The sequence below is a fragment of the Hemitrygon akajei genome, chromosome 5 (genome assembly GCF_048418815.1).
Source record: "Hemitrygon akajei chromosome 5, sHemAka1.3, whole genome shotgun sequence".
In the NCBI taxonomy this organism is placed as follows: Eukaryota; Metazoa; Chordata; class Chondrichthyes; order Myliobatiformes; family Dasyatidae; genus Hemitrygon; species Hemitrygon akajei.
Genome location: NC_133128.1, coordinates 180921703 through 180941575, shown reverse-complemented (window position 1 = coordinate 180941575; position 19873 = coordinate 180921703). Strand labels below are relative to the sequence as shown.

Sequence of the window (19873 nt, the reverse complement as noted above, 5' to 3'; positions counted from 1 at the left end):
AGGTGGTGCACTTTGGAAGGACAAACTCCAAGGCAGAGTACAAAGTAAATGGCAGGATACTTGGGAGTGTGGAGGAGCAGAGGGATCTGGGGGTACATGTCCACAGATCCCTGAAAGTTGCCTCATAGGTAGATAGGGTAGTTAAGAAAGCTTATGGGGTGTTAGCTTTCATAAGTTGAGGGATAGCGTTTAAGAGTCGCGATGTAATGATGCAGCTGTATAAGACTCTAGTTAGGCCACACTTAGAGTACTGTGTCCAGTTCTGGTCGCCTCACTATAGGAAGGATGTGGAAGCATTGGAAAAGGTACAGAGGAGATTTACCAGGATGCTGCCTGGTTTAGAGAGTATGGATTATGATCAGAGATTAAGGGAGCTAGGGCGTTACTCTTTGGAGAGAAGGAGGATGAGAGGAGACATGATAGAGGTGTACAAGATATTAAGAGGAATAGACAGAGTGGACAGCCAGCGCCTCTTCCCCAGGGCACTACTGCTCAGTACAAGAGGACATGGCTTTAAGGTAAATGGAGGGAAGTTCAAGGGGGATATTAGAGGAAGGTTTTTCACTCAGAGAGTGGATGGTGCGTGGAATGCACTGCCTGAGTCAGTGGTGGAGGCAGATACACTAGTGAAGTTTAAGAGAATACTAGACAGGTATATGGAGGAATTTAAGGTGGGTGGGTTATATGGGAGGCAGGGTTTGAGGGTCGGCACAACACTGTGGGCTGAAGGGCCTGTAATGTGCTGTACTATTCTATGTTCTATGTTAATGTCCATTGACTTCAGTTTCACCAGGTTTTGCTGATACCACAGTTCATCAATTGCTGCCATGATATCAGGGGCGGTCACTGCCAGCTCACCTTTGGAACTTAACACTTTGGAACAGGATTGCGGCGAGATATGGAGCAAGTGCTCTTGCTGAAATCTAAACTGGATACAGCTGACAACTCTTTTGTAAGTTAAGTGCTGTTAGATGATCATGTTGATTAAACCTTCCAGCATTTTATTGCTATTCAAGAGTAAACTGATTTGAGTGAAATTAGCCAGACTGAATAGAAAACTCCAGAGCAAATTTTTTACATTGCCAGGTGACTGCTTTTGTTGTTACTATACTGAAGTAGCTTGGTTAGAAGCATGGTTAGTCCTGGAATGAAAGTCTTCATCACTTTAGCAAGAAGGTGTTCAGATCTGATAGCCCTAGTTATATGCCATGCTACCAGCCATTTTTTGATACCTTGTGGAGCCAATTGAATTAACGATTCATTGGCTTTTGTCATCTTATAATAACCATTTAGCCCACTTAGTTTACTACAGCTTCCAGGGCAGCAATTCCACTTGTTCCATTTCCCCTCACTTTACTCCCCTGCAACTCTCAATGCTTCAGGCTCACCTCTACCATTCATGCATTTTGTAACTGCTCTATCTTGATACAGAAACTACCTTCTAATATATTCACCAAATACATCAATTCTAACAGTTGCCTTAATGATATTCTTTTTCATATTTTCTTCCTATACAGACTTCTGGATTTTTCATCACTGGGTTGCAATATCCACAGATCAGCACTGTACCCTGGTTGACAAAGTCCTGAACTCTGTATTTCTTAATTCCAACAAATACACTTTCCATCTTGCTTACCAGAACTTTCTTCCCCATGATCTTCTGCACTGACAATAAAATCTAGTATTTTAACCACCATCCATTGCAATCTCACTTGCAGAGATATCTTGCACTTCACTACAAACGCCCACCCCTTTGATTTTCTGTTGTTCTTCTTCCCAGGGTAACTTGGCTCATTCCTTTATCATCTCTGCATCCTCCTCCCCTCCTCCTCTCATTGTAGCTTTCATACGTAGCTCAAAAAACATTTGCCTTTGAACTGTATCGGATCAATTGCAAGAATGTGGCAAGTACGTATGCAGTCGATGGATTACGCAGTGAATCGATTGAGCCTCCTACACGTGGAGGGCTCTCTCTTTTCGGGCGGACTTTTGCTTTTCATCTTAGCTCTGACACTGTAAGTTGCTCAGTGTGTACATTGGCTAACATGACTCAAAAAAAAGTTTATTCCTACTGTTCTGTTAATCTTGCTCTGCACATACATACAACCTCTAGTATATCTGCTGTAAACAATCCTAACCACATAAATAATTTGGCCTCCCCACTTAACAACCTAATATACTGTGCCCAACGTGTGGTTTCTTCTGATTCAAGGAAACTAAGTGCAGTTAACCATGTCATTCTCAAAGGTGAATCAACTGTTATTGAAGCCAACACGCACAAAATGCTAGAGGAAATCAGCAGGTCAGGCAGCATCTATGGAAATGAGTAGATAGTTGACGTTCCAGGCTGAGACCCTTCTTCAGAACTGAAGAAGGGATTTATTTTCATAGATCTTGTCTGACCTGCTGATTTCTTCCAGCATTTTGTGTGTTGCTTTGGATTTCCAGCATTTGCAGACTTCATGTTTGTGAATTGTTATTGAAATCAAGCAATTGAAAGCATGAGTTTTCCTGTGCATAAGATTTAGGGCACAAATTAAGTTGCACAAGACAGGCACAAATCCAGGAAACTTATCCTGCATTCTTTTGTATGGGAATGGAATGACGTTAAGTACTCAGTTTGACAGAACTAACTGGGAGTTTTGTTGCAAATGCATTGTTAATTATTTACAAAGCTAAATTTTCTCAAGTAACAATTTCAATTTTCTTAAGTTAATTGTAGACAACTCACCAGATTGAAGAACAGGTGACATATTTTGATTAGTTGTTGATAGCGTTGGGTGAGATGTGGAAAATTTATGTTTGTCTCGCTCCAATGTAGAAATTGGTGTAATGAAATGGCTTTGATTCCATCCGTCCTTCAAAGAAATAAAAGAAAGTCATGATGCAAGTATAATTATTAGATTTTAGATTTCAATGCAAAACAACACGTCTTCGAATTTTTACTTACCTTTTTATAAATGCTGCGAAGGTCACGGTATTGCCATAACGTATTTAGGACTTGAGCTGCTGCCTTAACTACTTTCAGCGAATATCTTAATGAAATATAAAATTTAATGTAAATATTACATATGTCAGCAATCTGTAACACGTTAGCCCTATTCAATCCAATTTAACCCAATGGAGTGTATTCTACCTGGAGGTTGGTAACCAGTGGTGTTCTACAGTGATTTGTTCTGGGACCCATGCTCTTTTTGATTTTTATTAATGCATGGACAAAAAGGGTGGAAGGGTGGGTTAGTAAGTTTACAGCTGACACAAAGGTTGTGGATGGTGTAGAAGGTTGTCGTAGGTTATGATGGGACATTGATAGGATGCAGAACTGGACTAAGGAGTGGCAGATGGAGATAAGTTTGGAAAAGTGTGAAGTGATTCACTTTGAAAGGTCGAACTTGAAAGAAGAGTACCAGGGTAACGACAGGATTCTTGACAATGTGGAGGAGCAGAAGGATCTTGGGGTCCACATCCATAGATGCCTGAATGTTGTCATACAAGTTGATAGGGTGGTCAAGAAGGTGTATGGTTTGCTGGCTGTCATTAGTTAGGGGATTGAGTTCAAGAGTTGTGGGGTAATCTGCAGCTCTATAAAACTGGGAGTATTGTGTTTAGTTCTGGTTGCCTCATTATAGGAAGAATGTGGAAGCTTTAGAGACATTGCAAAGATTTACCATGATGCTGCCTGGATTAGGGATCGCTTCTTATGAAGATAGATTGAGCAAGCTAAGCCTTTTCTCTTTGGAGTGAAGAAGGATGAGAGGTGAATTAATAAAGAGTAAACTACATTTTGAGGGATTATTTGAGTGGGCAGAGACTTTGTCCCAGAGTGGAAATAGCTAATAGAAGGGGGCATAACTTTAAGGTGTTTTGGAGGAAATTATACAGGGGACGTCAAAGGTAGGTATTCTTCTTACACAGAGAGTGGCAGGTGTGTGGATTGTACTGCCAGATGCAGATACCTAAGGGACATTTAAGATACTCTTAGATAGGCATATGGATGAAAGGAAAATGGAGGGCTACATGGCAGGGAAGGGTTAGATTGATCTAACAATAAGTTAAAGAGTCAGCACAGCATTGTGGGCTGAAGGCCCTGTACCATGCTGTACTGTTCTATCTTCTAATCTACAATGATTCCAGAAGGAAATTCAGAAAAGAAATTAAAACCTGGTTATAGCCTTTCACTGCATCTGCTCTGTAACTGCAACATTTATTCTGTATTGTGTTGTTGTTTTCCCTTAATGTACTGATCCGAACTGGTATGTGTGGATGGCATACAAAGCAAAGTTTATCACTGTATCTCGATACATGTGACAATACAAAACCAATATAAATAAAGGTCAGCTGTATTTTATTTCATAAGATTGATTGCTCATATTAAGAGGGTCGTTCTATTGGAGAGATTTGATAGAAAATGTCGATATATTCTTAGAATTTAAAAGTTTTAAGAGGTAATTTCATTGAAATGTATGATGTATTGAGAGGGCTGGGCATTTAGCATGCTGAGAGTTAGTTTCCCTTGCCTGGAAACATTAGAACCAAGAATGACAGTACAAAATAAGGGGTCATCATTTGAGATTGAGCGATGAAAGGTTGTTAACCTGGAATTTCATTCATCAGAGATCTGTGGACGCTCAGCTCTGAGCATTCTTAAGGGTGCAATTCTTGATTCTTGTATACTATTGGAATCAAGCGATATGGGATGGAATGATGCAGGAGGGATGAATGTCGTAGAAGCCTAAAGAATCTGCATGAAATACACTGATGAGTCTTTGATCTAAAAAGCAAGAGTTCCAAGATGGCGGCGCGACGCAGCTTGCAGTGGCCACTCCGGAGCTGATTATCTGTTATTTGTGAAGCGGGGTGCCGTGCGCAATCATAATCGGTTGAAAACGGACGTGGGAGCACGGAGGAACATCTGGAAATCTCCAGGAAGACCTTCTTCGTTGCTGCTGCTGCTGTGAGGTCCGGGTCTCTGCTGGGATGAACAGGCCCCCAGTCCTCGGGGTTGCGTTGCCGATGGCCGCTGGCGGGGGCGTCTTAATATGCTCAGCAGAGGATGGTGCTCAGAGAAGCTGTGCCGGAGGGGATGGTCGGAGGCTCGACGGACTCAGAGTCCGCTGCGGTCAGGTCGCTTTCATTGTGTGCTGTGTCTGCGAGGCTGAGTCGGGCGGCGCCGTGGAAGTCCATAGCGGGGGTATTCCCTTCTGCCGCCGGCGTGGGATGACAAGTCAATCCGGACCCTGAGGACTTGTGGAAACTGTGTGGTGGTTTCTTTCGAACTTATAGTCTTTTAACATCTTTGGACTATTTTTACTGTGTCCATGGTCTGTTTTTTTTAAATCAATTATGCTATTGTTTGCACTGTTGTAACTATATGTTGTAACTATGTGGTTTTGTGCAGGTCTTGTAGCTTTAGTTTTTGGTCTTGTTTTGTCTGGTGGATTTGAAGCTCCTTTCCGGGGAACGTGCTAAGATGGTAGCGCGATATTAATACACAGCAGCCTCTCCGAACTCTGGATTGGGGATTGCCAAACGTTATGTGGATTTTCTGGTGTAGTCTGCTTTGTCATATGCTTTTGTGATATCATTCTGGAGGAACGTTGTCTCATTTTTTAACTGCATTGCATTTGTGGTTTCTAAATGACAATAAACTGAATCTGAATCTGAATTTCTCTTTCCACAGATGAGGACTGATCTGCTGAATATTTCCAGCATGTTATCCTCTATTCAAGAAGCAGTAGGGGCTGTTACTTTTCCACATCAAACACATTCTAATTCAAGTTGAATATTTTTTCAGTTCTTTCTACATAATATGCATTCAACCGTCCATTGAACATCTCTCTATTGACCCTGGAAATGTCAAATGCCAGTTGAAAAGTCTGCAGCTTTTTAAAAAAATACATTGCTACTTAGAACTCTGAGATCTCTCTTTTGTTCCTTTACTTGTCCCAGTACCAATCTCCTTGCCTTGGCATAATAATTCTTTTTGTCAATGAAAAGTTTACTCATCTCTGCACTGGACTGAGGCTGTTTGTTTTGTGGCTGCCTGTAAGATGAATCTCAAGGTCGTATACTAAATGTACTTTGAACTTCTAAGTTTGAACTTTGAGATCAGATCACTCCTCTTTCCCAGCTTATTAGAGACCTTCATTTTCTTCTTTTCTTCAGTGCCCCATTCCCTGCCTAAAACAGGTTATATAGGTTTTCCTCAGTTTACAAGAGGGTTAGGTTCTTAAAGAGCTCTTTGTTGTGCAAAAATTCACAAACCAGTAAGTACAGTAAATGCAGAGGATAACAGCTGTCGAGATTGAGTAGCTTTTTGAACCAATCTCCTCCCTGTAAATCAAAAACAATCTGCACTTGTTTTGACAAGCTGAAACACGCCAGCTGAAACTTACATATTAGTCATCTAATGGCCACTGTTGCCAGATGAAAGAGTACAGGTTCTCAAGAGAATTTTTCCACCATTTTAAGTAGCTTGTTTATTTCAAATTCTTTTCCATTAACCCGAGCAAAAACACAGTTAAATATTACTAATTTTCACAGTCGTATGTTTGAAAGATAACTTTGAAATGTATTGCCTACATTTGTTGGTACTAAATGACACCTTTGTTAAATGGAAAATTACATAAAGCCCTTTGTTATAGCAAAGAATCTTTCAGGAAATGATAATTAACTATGGGAGATCTAAATTGGAACAAATTTTCAGTTCTGAAACGTAACAGATCTGAAAGGTTGATTCTGGTGATCCCCAACTCTAAAAATAAGCATTCCCAAGTGGGCATCACGATTGTGTGGTGGTTAGCACGATGCTATTACAGCTCGGGATGTTCCCGAGTTTGGACTTCAATTCCAGCGTCATTCTGTAAGGAGTCTCTGTGTGGAATGAGTGAATTTTCCCCAGCTGCTCTAGTTTCCTCCCACAATCCAAAGATGCAACGGGTAGGTTAACTGGTGATTGTAAATTGTCCTGTGATTAGATGAGGGTTAATTGGGTTTGTTGGGGGTTGCTATGGCAGTGCGGCTTGAAGGGCTGTATCGCTAAATTTAATACATACAGATTTTGTGCTTATATTTGAGTGAACTTACTGCTCACACCAGGTTCTGAAAAATATGGTGGATAAATTTACATTTGTGTGGTCATTTAAGGTTATTCTACAGTATGTTACAACATTGTGGGCCGAATGGCCTGTACTGTGCTGTATTGTTCTATGTTCTATATGTTACTTCTATATTAACATGTTCCAGATAATATTAAATATTCCACCTTCATTTAAAAAAGAACAAATATTAATTTATCAGAAATGTGTCATTTCAAGAAATAATCCTGGAAAAACAACTACCCACTTAGCTCTGTTTCTCTACCTGTTCAAACTTTACTTCAACTATTAACCCACTTCTCTTTTATGAATTCTATATTCAGCTTTCATTACCATCTCTTATAAATCATTTCATGCCTAAATATCCCTCTGCATAAATCATTTTCTACTGACTTCTTAAACATTTTTCCAGGGACTAGGTAAAATTTTCCCCAGTTCAATTATAGTTCAGAGACCCCCCCCCCCACCCCTAACCCGCATTCACAAGTTCCTTATAGGCCTTATTTCTTAAATCATAGAAGACAACATGAGAGGGTGTTTCTTCTCGTACACAGTCCTGAACTTGATGCCATAATTTCAGAACAGAATAATGGGCTGCCTCTTTAAAACAGTGGGGGAAGCTCTTCTTTCAATGAGTTTTGAACCTTCAGAATTTTCTGTCACAGGTAATTAGGGAAGTCAAGTCACTGAACATACTCAAGGTTTGAAAAATAGTGTCCTGAACTTCAGTGGATTTGAGACTTGTAGGGAACAGGCAACAAATTGTAACTGAGACCAGAATCAGATCAACGATTATTTCATTGAGTTAGATAGAGTTGAAAGAGTTAGATAGAGCTCTTAAAGATAGCGGAGTCAAGGGATATGGGGAGGAGGCAGGAACGGGGTATTGACTGTGGATGATCAGCCATGATCACATTGAATGACGGTGCTGGCTTGAAGGGCCGAATGACCTACTCCTGCACCTATTGTCTATTGTCATTGAAAAGTAGAGCCAATTTACTGAGTCATATGGCCTACTTCTGCTCCTATTTCTTATGATGAGATATCAAGGGAGTTGATCAAGGGAGTTTTCTATTTATTTTATCTCTACTAATTGCCAATTAACTTTAAAAAATTTGGAAAGTGATCATTCCCACACTATTTTGTTCATAGAAGAAATCTTATCTCCGCAACTGATTATTTCTGGTTGGGGTAATGAATAAACTTTTGCACAGTACTTTAAATTAAAAAAATGAACACAGGATTCCTGGCAGGCCCATTTAGGTGGCAACGTCTTTCATGGATCACAGGATTTCATGATAAACTTTCACAAACTCAACTAAATCAGAAAGCGCTGAGCTCTACAATGTTGAGCTATTGGAATTCTCTAAGGAATTCCTGTTATAATTCCTTGTAAGTTCCACTGCATTAAAAATCAGTATAGATTGAGTATTCCTTAGGGAATTCCTTGGGGTCAGAAGTGTTTTGGATTTCTCATTTTTTCAAATTATATAATGAGATAGCATGGGATCACCACTATTTCCAACTCTGAGTTTATGTGCTACTGGTAGGCAGTCTTTGTCTTACACTTATTCATCACACATACTTAAAGATGCAGCCATTCAGCATGTTAGATTTTCATCAGTGATGATCTTGGCAAAATCATCAAAGAATTTTTCTGTGGCTTTGTGATCAACAGACGCTTTTAATCACCACAAATCTTTAAAAATATAATGCCGTGTCTTTTCTTAAATATCTGCAACCTGCCTGTTGAATATTCACGATTACCTTCAATTTTCAGTTTGTCGTGATAGATCTTCACTTGTTTCATGATCAACATACTGTTAAGCAGTGTACGTTCACTCAGATGCTGATGAATTCACTCTTTCAATACACATGAAATTTTCATCTTTTCGCTTTATGCAGTGTTTTTCATTTTTCATTACATATATGAGGTCACTTCTCAGAACTGCCTGTGGTGCACAGACCTGCACATCACCTGGGAATCATCCCAGCACATTATGGAAATTTCCCATTTGGGTCAGCACTCAAAAATTTTTTGGAGGTTTTCGGATTTTGGAATTTTGTATAAGTGGTACTCAACCTGTACTATAAGAAACTATTAAAAAAAAGCCTTTTACTCTGGGGATACAAATGGAAATAAATGTTTTTACATTGTGATTCAGTAGACCAAACAAAAAAGTTAGACAGGTGTTATTTTTTAAATGGCAAAATCATAGAGAGAAGAAATCAACTGAGAAAAGTGAAATTAAATATTGCCTCTTGTGTATAATCTGTATTCAAATAAGGATTACACTGGTCATCAGTGCAAGCTTTCCCATTTGCTACAAATTTTCCTAACTATAAATGATTTTTAGTTCAGCTCTATTATCTATTCACAGTTTAAAATAAGGAGACTACATGACAACTGTAACAATATTTGTTTCAGGAATCAAAGAACCAAATCTATTTGGCTGCAGCTAACAACTTCCATAACCTTTGGTAACATGTGTGCAAGTGTGCAATCCGCTAAGGCTCTGATGGACAGATAGGTTAAGAGTGTGTGTCATATGAAATTGTTCAACTTTTTTGGAAAAGGCTTGAATCTTTAAATCACTCCTGGCAGTCACCACCTGGTCAAATATCAATAAGTACTCAGAAAAAAAACCATAGATTGAAGAAAGACAAAATAAATTATTAGATGAAAGCTTTATGAACTACATGTTACAGGAGTTGTTACATTTTAACTTTATTATGCTGAATATTTTTTTTAAACCCTGTTTGTTTACTTATTTATTTAACTTATTGAAATACAGTACAGAACAGGCCCTTCTGCCCTTCAAGCTGTGTTGCCCAGCAATCCCCTGATTTAATCCTAGCCTTATCACAGGACAATGTACAATGATCAATTAAACTATCAACCAGTACATCTTTGGACTGTGGGAGGAAACCGTAGCATCAGGAGAGAACCCACGTAGGCGCGGGAGAACATACAAACTCTTACAGACAGCGGCGCGATTTGAATCTGTGTCGCTGGTACCATAAAGCATTGTGAAACAGAGTACTCATAACATGATGGGAGATTTATTTCCCAGGTTTGTACTTGCCTCTCTCCCTTCCCTTTTGTAATGTTTACGAGTTTCTCAACCCCTCCAGCATCAGCTAATGCTTTGGCATTCTCCATATTCTTTATAGTAACCTCATGTAAAGCACAGCATACAGCGGCAACAGTGTCATCCGAAAGCATGATCAGTGTTGAGCCTCCCGGGAGACGATGCACAAGATCCCGCATTGCATATTTGCCTGGAGGAAAGGAAAAGTTCAAACGGAATTACTAAACAATATTAATTTATTTCAATGTGTCTCTGTGCTCAGCAGTCCCTTTAGTTACGTACATAACTTTAAAAACAATAAAAAAAAGACTAAAAACTTCAAAGCTGTTGAAAAAAGCTCAGAACCCTACTAAAACTACCGTATATATTTTTGAAAGTAGTTTCACAAATAAGGAAAAGCTTGCTTGTATTTATTTATTTAGAGATACAGCGTGGAACAGGCCCTTCCAGCCCTACGAGCTGTGCTGCCCAGCAATCCCCTGATTTAACCCTAGCCTAATCACAGGACAATTTACAATGACCAATTAATCTACCAGCTGGTATGTCTTTAGACTGTGGGGGGAAACCGAAACATCCAGAGGAATCCCACGTGGTCACAGGGAGAACATACAGACAGTGGTAGGAATTAAACCCAGGATGCTGGTACTGTAAAGCATTGTGCTAAGCACTGTGCTTCTGTGCCAGCCCAGTATTACCCACTTACATAGAAGTCAATTATGAAGAGAAAATACACAGTCTATCCCTACAGTTTTATTACAGAGAGTAATAGGAAGTCTTTTGTAGATGATTCTTCAATATTTTGTGCAATCTGATTGTACTTTGTTTGTGTCCATCACTGAGTAGAATATATTTTTCCTTGCTTCCCTGGACTGCTCATCATACTGCTTCTCTTTTCTCTTTATTAATTGATAGAACAACCTCCCAACAGAGAAGCTGGTCATTATTTTAAATCCCTACTGGGTCAGAACAAGTGATGCTTTAACAAAACAAAAATGTGAATAGCAATAAACTCCAAGTAATCACAGACACATTGGAAGGATTGGAATACAAGTGGCAGAAGAAATTTAATATAAATAAGTATGAATTGATGAATGTATTAATGTGGCATAATGTGGAATAAACAGTACAATTCCAACAGGAGTGCAGGACCAGTGCAGCTTGGGTATATCCCTGTGATGGAGAGCACTTGGTGAATATACTCCCTACACACGCGCATTCACACTTCCACACAGACGTGGCCTTGTCATTCTGATGTTATTGTGCTGAGTGTGTGTACTTCAGTGTCTTCCCCGGTATATTCTCATAATGGGTCCTAAACCGGGCTGATGCACTTGGGTTGGCTTTATGGTGCTTTTCCAGCAGAATATTCCACTTTTTTGTAATGGGGATGTGAAAGTATGTATATGTTGTTTATATACTGGATACAGATACTTCTGTTTATTTTGTAATATGATTGTAACTACATTGTGGGTGCATCATATTCTAATTCATGCATACTGGAGTCCAAGTTAACTTTGTTGGTAATTGAAGATGGTTTGTCCTAGTGTGAAAAAAAGGGGCTGATCACCCTCAGTGTGAGAGGGAGATCGGGACAGTCAGTTCACATTTGGACTATAATAAGTATGGAACCATTTTTGTGTTCTTTGGTAGATATAATTTTGTAAACATTGGCACCTTTCTTTTCACTATTTTTACTAATTTCTGTAAGTTTGGTTTTTGACGCACCTAATAAACACCCTTGCACTGAAGTGCAAAGCGACTCCAGCCATTTTTCCTTTGGTTATACCTTCTGTATCTAAAAATTCCTTACAATGGCAGGATATGATTAGAGATCAACAAATGTAGCAAATGGAAACTGGAGACATGTAAATAGAGACACTCCCGATCTCCTTCTCACACTGAGGGTGATCAGCCCCTTTTTTTCACACTAGGACAAAATCAGTAATGATGAACCTATAAACAAAAGCAGTAGGTCTAAAGCTGGAAAACTAAACCCAATTCCTGGATTTAGAAAGGATGTGAATGTCCTATAGAGAGTGCAGAATGAAAATACTAAAATACATCCTGTCAAGTAAGTGGACTATTGATACACAAGGACAATCAGTTTGATAGATACTTCAGCCACCTTAATTAAGAAAGGAGTGCCCTACCTGGTTTGTTGGAGCCAAAACTTAAATTACAAAGATAAGAACATCCACCGACTTTTATGCTTTAATTAAGAAAGAAATGTTCTGTCTAATCTCCATCAGCAACCACCTTTTGTCCAAACCAAAAGGTGTGAAAAATCAGGAGACATTATCTCACTCCAAAGAGCAGCTGCTCAAACACGTTGCAGCCATTCTCAAACCAGAATACACAGACTCAACCTTAACCATTATTTACAGGAATCTGAAAATCCCCTAAGATTTTATCAGGGGCCCTCTGTTTTCGTGGATGATTGCGAAGAAAAAGAATTTCAGGATGCATGTTGTATACATTTCTCTGACATTAAATGTACCAACTGAAGATTAGCTTTATTTGTCACATGAACAATTTAATGTATTCATCATAGCTTGTCACACCAGACAGCCAGCCACTCTAGTGGTGTTTGGTTGATGTTGCGCAGGTCAGTGTCAGCTAATTGTGTACAGTTCTGGTCACCGAATTATAGGAAAGATATCAATAAATTAGAGAGAGTGCAGAGACGATTTACTAGGATGTTACCTGGGTTTCAGCACTTAAGTTACAGAGAAAGGTTGAACAAGTTAGGTCTCTATTCATTGGAGTGTAGAAGGTTGAGGGGGGATTTGATCGAGGTATTTAAAATGTTGAGAGGGATAGATAGAGTTGACGTGAATAGGCTGTTTCCATTGAGAGTAGGGGAGATTCAAACGAGAGGACATGATTTGAGAGTTAGGGGGCAAAAGTTTAAGGGAAACACGAGGGGGTATTTCTTTACTCAGAGAGTGATAGCTGTGTGGAATGAGCTTCCTGTAGAAGTAGTAGAGGCCAGTTCAGTTGTGTCATTTAAGGTAAAATTGGATAGGTATATGGATAGGAAAGGAGTGGAGGGTTATGGGCTGAGTGCAGGTAGGTGGGACTAGGTGAGATTAAGAGTTCGGCACGGACTAGGAGGGCCGGAATGGCCTGTTTCCGTGCTGTGATTGTTATATGGTTATATGGTTATATAAATCAGGTGAGAGTGGGCAGTTGCACAGAACGTGTTCAATATTCTGCACCCTTTTGCCACACTCACAGGATTCGCTGGTCTTTAAACCCCACTTCACTATATTGTCTCCCGTCCTACAAACTCCCGCTCTCGCTCTGTTGAGAGTGCAACTCTCTGTCTGTCAAACAGTGCCCCGTCTGGCAACATTTCTGTGGGGTCTCGCACTGTATTGTTTGGTGGGGTTCTGCCTTCTGTTTGTTGCCAGAGGTCAATCCTGTATGTTTGGGGAGATGTTCCGTGTGGTAGTTCCTCCACTGTAGCAAAGCTTTTCCTCGATTTTAGGCAGTTGGAAACTGGCACATGATGATGTAGTGGGTGCCGTGGATCCAAGTTCTGTTTACCTTTTTCAATTTTTGTTATAGTGTATCTTTGGATCTCTGGGGGAGCAATGCCTGCAAGTCTGTAAATGATGTTAGTGGGTGTGGGATGCAGTGTGCTCGTGATTATGCGGCAGGCTTTGTTAAGCAACAGGTCTATTTTCTTCACATGGGCTGATCTGCCTCACACAGGTGCACAGTATTCTGCAGGTGTATAGCAGAGTGCTAGGGCAGTTGATCTAAGTATGTGAGCATTAGCTCCCTATTTTGTGCCTGCTAATTTTTTCAAGAGAGAATTGTGAGAGCCAACTTTCCCTCAGAGGTTTTGGATGTGGGTGGCAAATGAGAGCGTCCTATCCAGCGGCACACCCAGGTAAATTGGAGTCGGATGGTGTTCAAGCTCCTTCCTACACCAGAAGATCGAGTTTCCGAGCTGCTTCTCGATTCCTCAGGTGGAATGCACACACTTGAGTTTTTGATGGATTTGGATTCAGTGACCATTTTTCATGATACTTCTTCATTGCTTCGAGGACTGCTGTAAGTCGTACTTCAACTTCTTGGAAGGAGTTAGCTTGTGTTGCTATGCATAGGTCGTCTGCATAGATAAACCAGTGTGTGTTAGGAAAGGTTGGTTGGTCGTTTGTGTAAACATTAAATAGTAGAGGTGCCAGGACTGATCCCTGTGGTAGTCCGTTCTTTTGTGGATGCCACCTACTCTTAATTCCAATCATTTCTACACAAAATCTACAATTTTCTAGGAGGCTTCTTATTATGTTGAGTGTGGTTTTGTTCTTTAACGTTTTAGATAACTTCAGTAGAAGGCCTCTGCGATTCACAGCGTCGTATACTGCTGTAAAGTCAACGAATTTACAGGCCCCTGTAATTTGTCGCATTTCAAAGCCATCCCCAATATACTGGGTTAAGTTCGGGACTTGACCACAGTGGCCTGGCCTGAACTCGGCTTGGTCTGGTGTTAGAAGATCTTTGACTAAAGGGGATATTCTTTTCAGTATGAGTCTCTCGTAGAGTTTGTAGAGGGTGCAGAGCAAGGAAATCGGTCTGTAGTTTTTAGGAATGTTGAGGTCTTTATTGGGTTTTAGGAGAGCACCAACTTTGGCTCTTCTCCACTTTTTAGGTATTTTTAATGATCTTAGACCACAATTAAAAAGGGACAGAAGCTAGTGGAGTGCTTTAGGTCCAAGATGTTTAAGGAATTCATTAATAATCCCATCTATGCCATTTAATGTATTTAAATGCATTTATTCTTTTAATAATTTTTATTTAATTAAATCAAATTGATCTTAAATGCTTGGATAATCGGGCCTTGTTTGGCACTGGCTGGAACTAGGAATTATCACCAACAAAGCAAATCAATTCTTTCAGATTCTGTTTATAACCCATGTTTAGCATTATGTTTATTATTAAACATTTCTGGGTGTTATTAAAAATCGCAGTTCACCCCAGAGAAATATCTTCAGGGAATTTAACAAGATTCAGGTCTCCCCTGGGTTCACTCTTGAATAAAGTATTGCCAGTCATTCCTACAGACATCACAGTTTCAAGACCAGGTCAGTTATTTCCAGTTATGCTTCAGTTTTTGACCTCTATAATAAATTTCAATTAATGTCATAATGATAATATATTTACCACTTCAAATGAGTCATTGCTTCAGTGATTTTAATTTATTACCAGCAAACAGTTTTTAAGCGAATTTAGGTGAAATATTATCTGTCATTACTGTTTCTTTAAAATGCTTAATATGTATTCTTATGTTCTGTAAACTCCTAGAATTTATTTCCTTATTTCCACATGGCATAATTTACCAACAATGACTGCAGTTGGAAAGCCACATCCTTAACACCAAGTGATGACATAAAATAAACATGAGGTTGGATTTCAGAATAAAATCAAAATGCAGTTTTTATAAATGATCTTAAGCTAAAATTAATAAACAACAAAGAGCATAGTGCTAAGACTTCAAAGTGATGTTCTCAGGCTGCTGGAATGGATGATATACTGCCAGATGAAATTTAACCTGATGGTGCATTCTGCTAGGAAGAACAAAGAACAGTGAAGCAATATACAATTCTAAAGAGAAGGATGGAAAAGGGAAATTTGCAAAGTTGTTTGACACTGAAAAGATAGACTGATTGGTAAAGTCTATATGCCTTGTATTGTGCTTGTGGAGTACAAAATCAAAGTAGTAACACTGAGTCTCTACAAAACAATAGTTTGACTGGAACTGAATTATAGCATCTAATAATGGTCAAAATACTTTAGGAAGGGTACGTGTGACAGAGAGATCGTGCTAAACGCACTCCTTACACATGGGTATTTACACAAAAACACACACAAACATTGCCTTGTCATTCTGCTGTTGTGCTGAGTATTTGCACTTTGACATCTTCCCTCTGGTATATTCTAATAATGGTTCCTAAAGGGTTTTGCTTTATGGTGCCTTCCCTGTCATACACTTCAGAACATTCCATTCCTTCAGTATTGGGGGATGTGTAAATATGTATATATTGTTTGTATACTGTTTTTAAGGTAGATTATTTCTGTTTATTTTGTATAATGATTGTAACTACATTGTGGAATGCATCATATTCTGATTCATGTGTAGTCTTAAGTTAACATTGTGGGTAATTAAAGGTGGTATGTCCTGGTGCCTGAGAAAAATGGGGTGGTTAGCTCTCAGTAGAGAGGGAGCAAATGATCGGGTGGCCAGGAGTTCACAATGTAAATAGAATAGAGCAATTTATTGTGTTTTCTGGTAGATATCTTTTTGTAAATATTTGCAGTTTTCACTATATTTGCTAATTTTTGTAAGTTTGATTTTTGTCACACTTAAACACCCCTGCATGAGTGCTAAGTGACTGAAGCCATCTTTTCTCTGGTCAAAACCCATGTATAAGAACAGTACGAAAGCCCTAGAACTTATCGTTAGGAAGATATGAAAGCTGTGGAAAATGTATTTATTAGAGCTCTGAGAATGAGAGATTTGGGAGAAGGTGGGATTGTTCTCATTAGATTAAACATAACCCAAGAAGAAATTTAATATGATGTGTAAGAATATGACCTGTCAGCCTGACATCGGTGGTGGGAAAGATGCTAGAGTCCATTATTAAGGATGAAATAGTGGCATATCTAGATAGCAGTGATAGGATTGGGCCGAGCCAGCATGGATTTACCAAGGGTAAATCATGCTTGACTAATCTGTTGGAGTTTTTCAAGGATGTAACCAAGAAGTTAGACGGGGGAGATCCAGTGGATGTAGTGTACCTCGATTTTCAGAAGGCATTTGATAAGGTCCCACATAGAAGATTGGTGGGTAAAATCAAAGCTCAGGGCATCGGGGGGAAGGCACTGATATGGAAAGAAAACTGGTTGGCAGATAGAAAGCAAAGGGTAGCGGTGAATGGGTGTTTCTCGGAATGGCAGGTGGTGACTAGTGGGGTGCCACAGGGCTCGGTATTGGGACCACAGCTGTTTACCATTTACGTTAACGATTTGGATGAAGGCATAGAAAATAATATCAGCAAATTTGCTGATGATGCTAAGCTGGGTGGCAGTGTGACATGTGATGAGGATGTTAGGAGAATTCAGGGTGACTTGGATAGGCTGGGTGAGTGGGCAGATACTTGGCAGATGGCGTTTAATGTGAATAAGTGTGAGGTTATCCACTTTGGGAGTAAGAACAGGAAGGCAGATTATTATCTGAACGGTATAGAGTTGGGTAAGGGAGTAATACAAAGAGATCTCGGAGTCCTTGTTCATCAGTCACTGAAGGTGAATGAGCAAGTGCAGCAGGCAGTGAAGAAGGCTAATGGAATGTTGGCCTTTATTACAAAGGGAATTGAGTACAAGAGTAAGGAAATCCTCTTGCATTTGTACAGAGCCGTGGTGAGACCACACCTGGAGTATTGTGTACAGTTTTGGTCTCCAGGGTTAAGGAAAGACATCCTGGCTGTAGAGGAAGTGCAGCGTAGATTCACGAGGTTAATTCCTGGGATGTCTGGACTGTCTTACGCAGAGAGGTTAGAGAGACTGGGCTTGTACACGCTGGAATTAAGGAGATTGAGAGGGGATCTGATTGAAACATATAAGATTATTAAGGGATTGGACAAGATAGAGGCAGGAAATACGTTCCAGATGCTGGGAGAGTCCAGTACCAGAGGGCATGGTTTGAGAATAAGGGGTAGGTCATTTAGGACAGAGTTAAGGAAAAACTTCTTCTCCCAGAGAGTTGTGGGGGTCTGGAATGCACTGCCTCGGAAGGTAGTGGAGGCCAATTCTCTGGATGCTTTCAAGAAGGAGCTAGATAGGTATCTTATGGATAGGGGAATCAAGGGATATGGGGACAAGGCAGGAACCGGGTATTGATAGGAATTGATCAGCCGTGATCTCAAAATGGCGGTGCAGGCTCGAAGGGCCGAATGGTCTACTTCTGCACCTATTGTCTATTGTCTATTATAAAGTGAATGAAGAGCAACTGTGCCATGTGACAGAATGACTGATAACTAGAGGTTATAGGTTTGAAATGACTTGTAAAAGAAACAGTGAAAACAGTTGAATCATTTTAATTTAATGAATTTTATTTAAATAATCATTAAGTTGAGATACAGTAAAAAGGGGAGTGAGAGGGGAGGTGGATAGAAGGAGTGATTGGACACTGTTACATCAGGGATGGTTGCTGCTTCAGCTCTATTGACTTGGTTCAGTCCTCTGGTGTTGTCCATGTGGACTATGCACTATTTTCTCATGAATGCATGGGCTTCCCTGTCCTCTCATTCCTTCCTCACTGCAATCTTGCCCCACCCATACCCATGTGCTCTGGTATCTAAAGTGAGCAAGCATGGGCTCTCGTAACACATTAGTACAATTAAAATCACTGCTGCCCGCTGCCTGATAGTAATTGCCACCATTAGGTATGAAATCCAACTTCGTACTGCTGTTATGAATGTGATCATTGAGCTTATTGGCTAAGTACAGTTTTAGTGCAGTTAATAGAGAAATAAGGTAACTAATGACAACTGCTCGTAGTTCTGCTAAAATGCAATAGTTTTATTTCTAAGAAACCTTGTGTTATAGTAAGTCTGTTATAGCAGAACAGGCTGTACTTGCCTTCAAAGAACAAAGTTAAACAGGTCTTCCTGCTCACGATTGCATTACACCCAATGTGGCACATAATGCAAACAGTGTTCCCCAATCCATCAGTCGCACTATGGAAACGCATTATGACAGAACTGGCTGCACTAGATTTCTATGTTGTAATATTACAGACAGAGTCATCATTATTATTAGCACAAAATCTGAGGGCACCCTTTTCACCAGACGTTCCCAACCTTTTTTATGCCATGGACCCCTACCATTAACTGAAGGGCCTGTAGACCCCTGATTGGGACCCCCTGCCTTTCACTTCTGAAATATTGTTTGTCACATACCAATAAGTTCTTTGTTTCGTACATCAAGGGCCATGTTCCTCAAGGCAGTAGCAACAGAGCAAACGACGCGATCATTATCCATTCTTAGTAGTTCCACAAGGATTGGTAGACCTTTCTCTTTTCTGACTGCGGCACGAATATATGCTGCCCACTAATAACAAGAAGGGAAAAATATCATAGTTAGACAGAGACAGAAAATGATGCTTTACACAATTTAAGTCTAATCTAGTTCTGAATGGATTCAATTCATATGTATCTCAAATTTTTATTGGCATATCATCATTCTAAATGTATTTTATCCAAGATAACAATTAACAATCACTTTTGATGATCTATCACTTTCTAGTCTTCCATTCAGCTTTTCAACATAATTATTTTGGATTATTATGGTATGTTCTGTGCCATCTAGTCATTCACATGAATGGAAGAAGAAACTCTTGTCACTTGAAGCAGAGCTAAGCAACAGCAGTCATTTTCCCAGCATGATTCCCAGGGGCATTTTAATAATAGCAGCATAGAAAACAGCCAGAAATAAAGAAAGCTGCACTGAGCAAAAAAAAAGGTAAAACTGAAAACTTAATACATTATGCCTTACAAACTATTTGCTAATGCTTAATAATATCTTACTTTACCCTCACTTTGTCAAGGAACTCCTCACAAACCATGAGATTCTGCAGATGCTGGAAATCCAGAGCCACACACACAAAATGCTGGA

The 19873-nt window shown here is 39.7% G+C and overlaps 1 protein-coding gene across 7 annotated transcripts in view; it reads right to left on the bottom strand.

Moving 5' to 3' along the window:
* The window catches only part of pkp4 (plakophilin 4), a 191019-nt gene that overhangs the window by 24200 nt on the left and 146946 nt on the right, over nucleotides 1-19873 (bottom strand). For all 7 annotated transcript variants that reach the window (XM_073047360.1, XM_073047363.1, XM_073047364.1 and 4 more), the window contains 4 exons: nucleotides 19159-19309; nucleotides 10184-10379; nucleotides 2951-3035; nucleotides 2732-2858 (listed from right to left, as the gene is read on the bottom strand). In XM_073047360.1, coding sequence (XP_072903461.1) covers nucleotides 2732-2858; nucleotides 2951-3035; nucleotides 10184-10379; nucleotides 19159-19309 — 559 coding nt within the window. The remainder of the gene's footprint in view (nucleotides 1-2731; nucleotides 2859-2950; nucleotides 3036-10183; nucleotides 10380-19158; nucleotides 19310-19873) is intronic.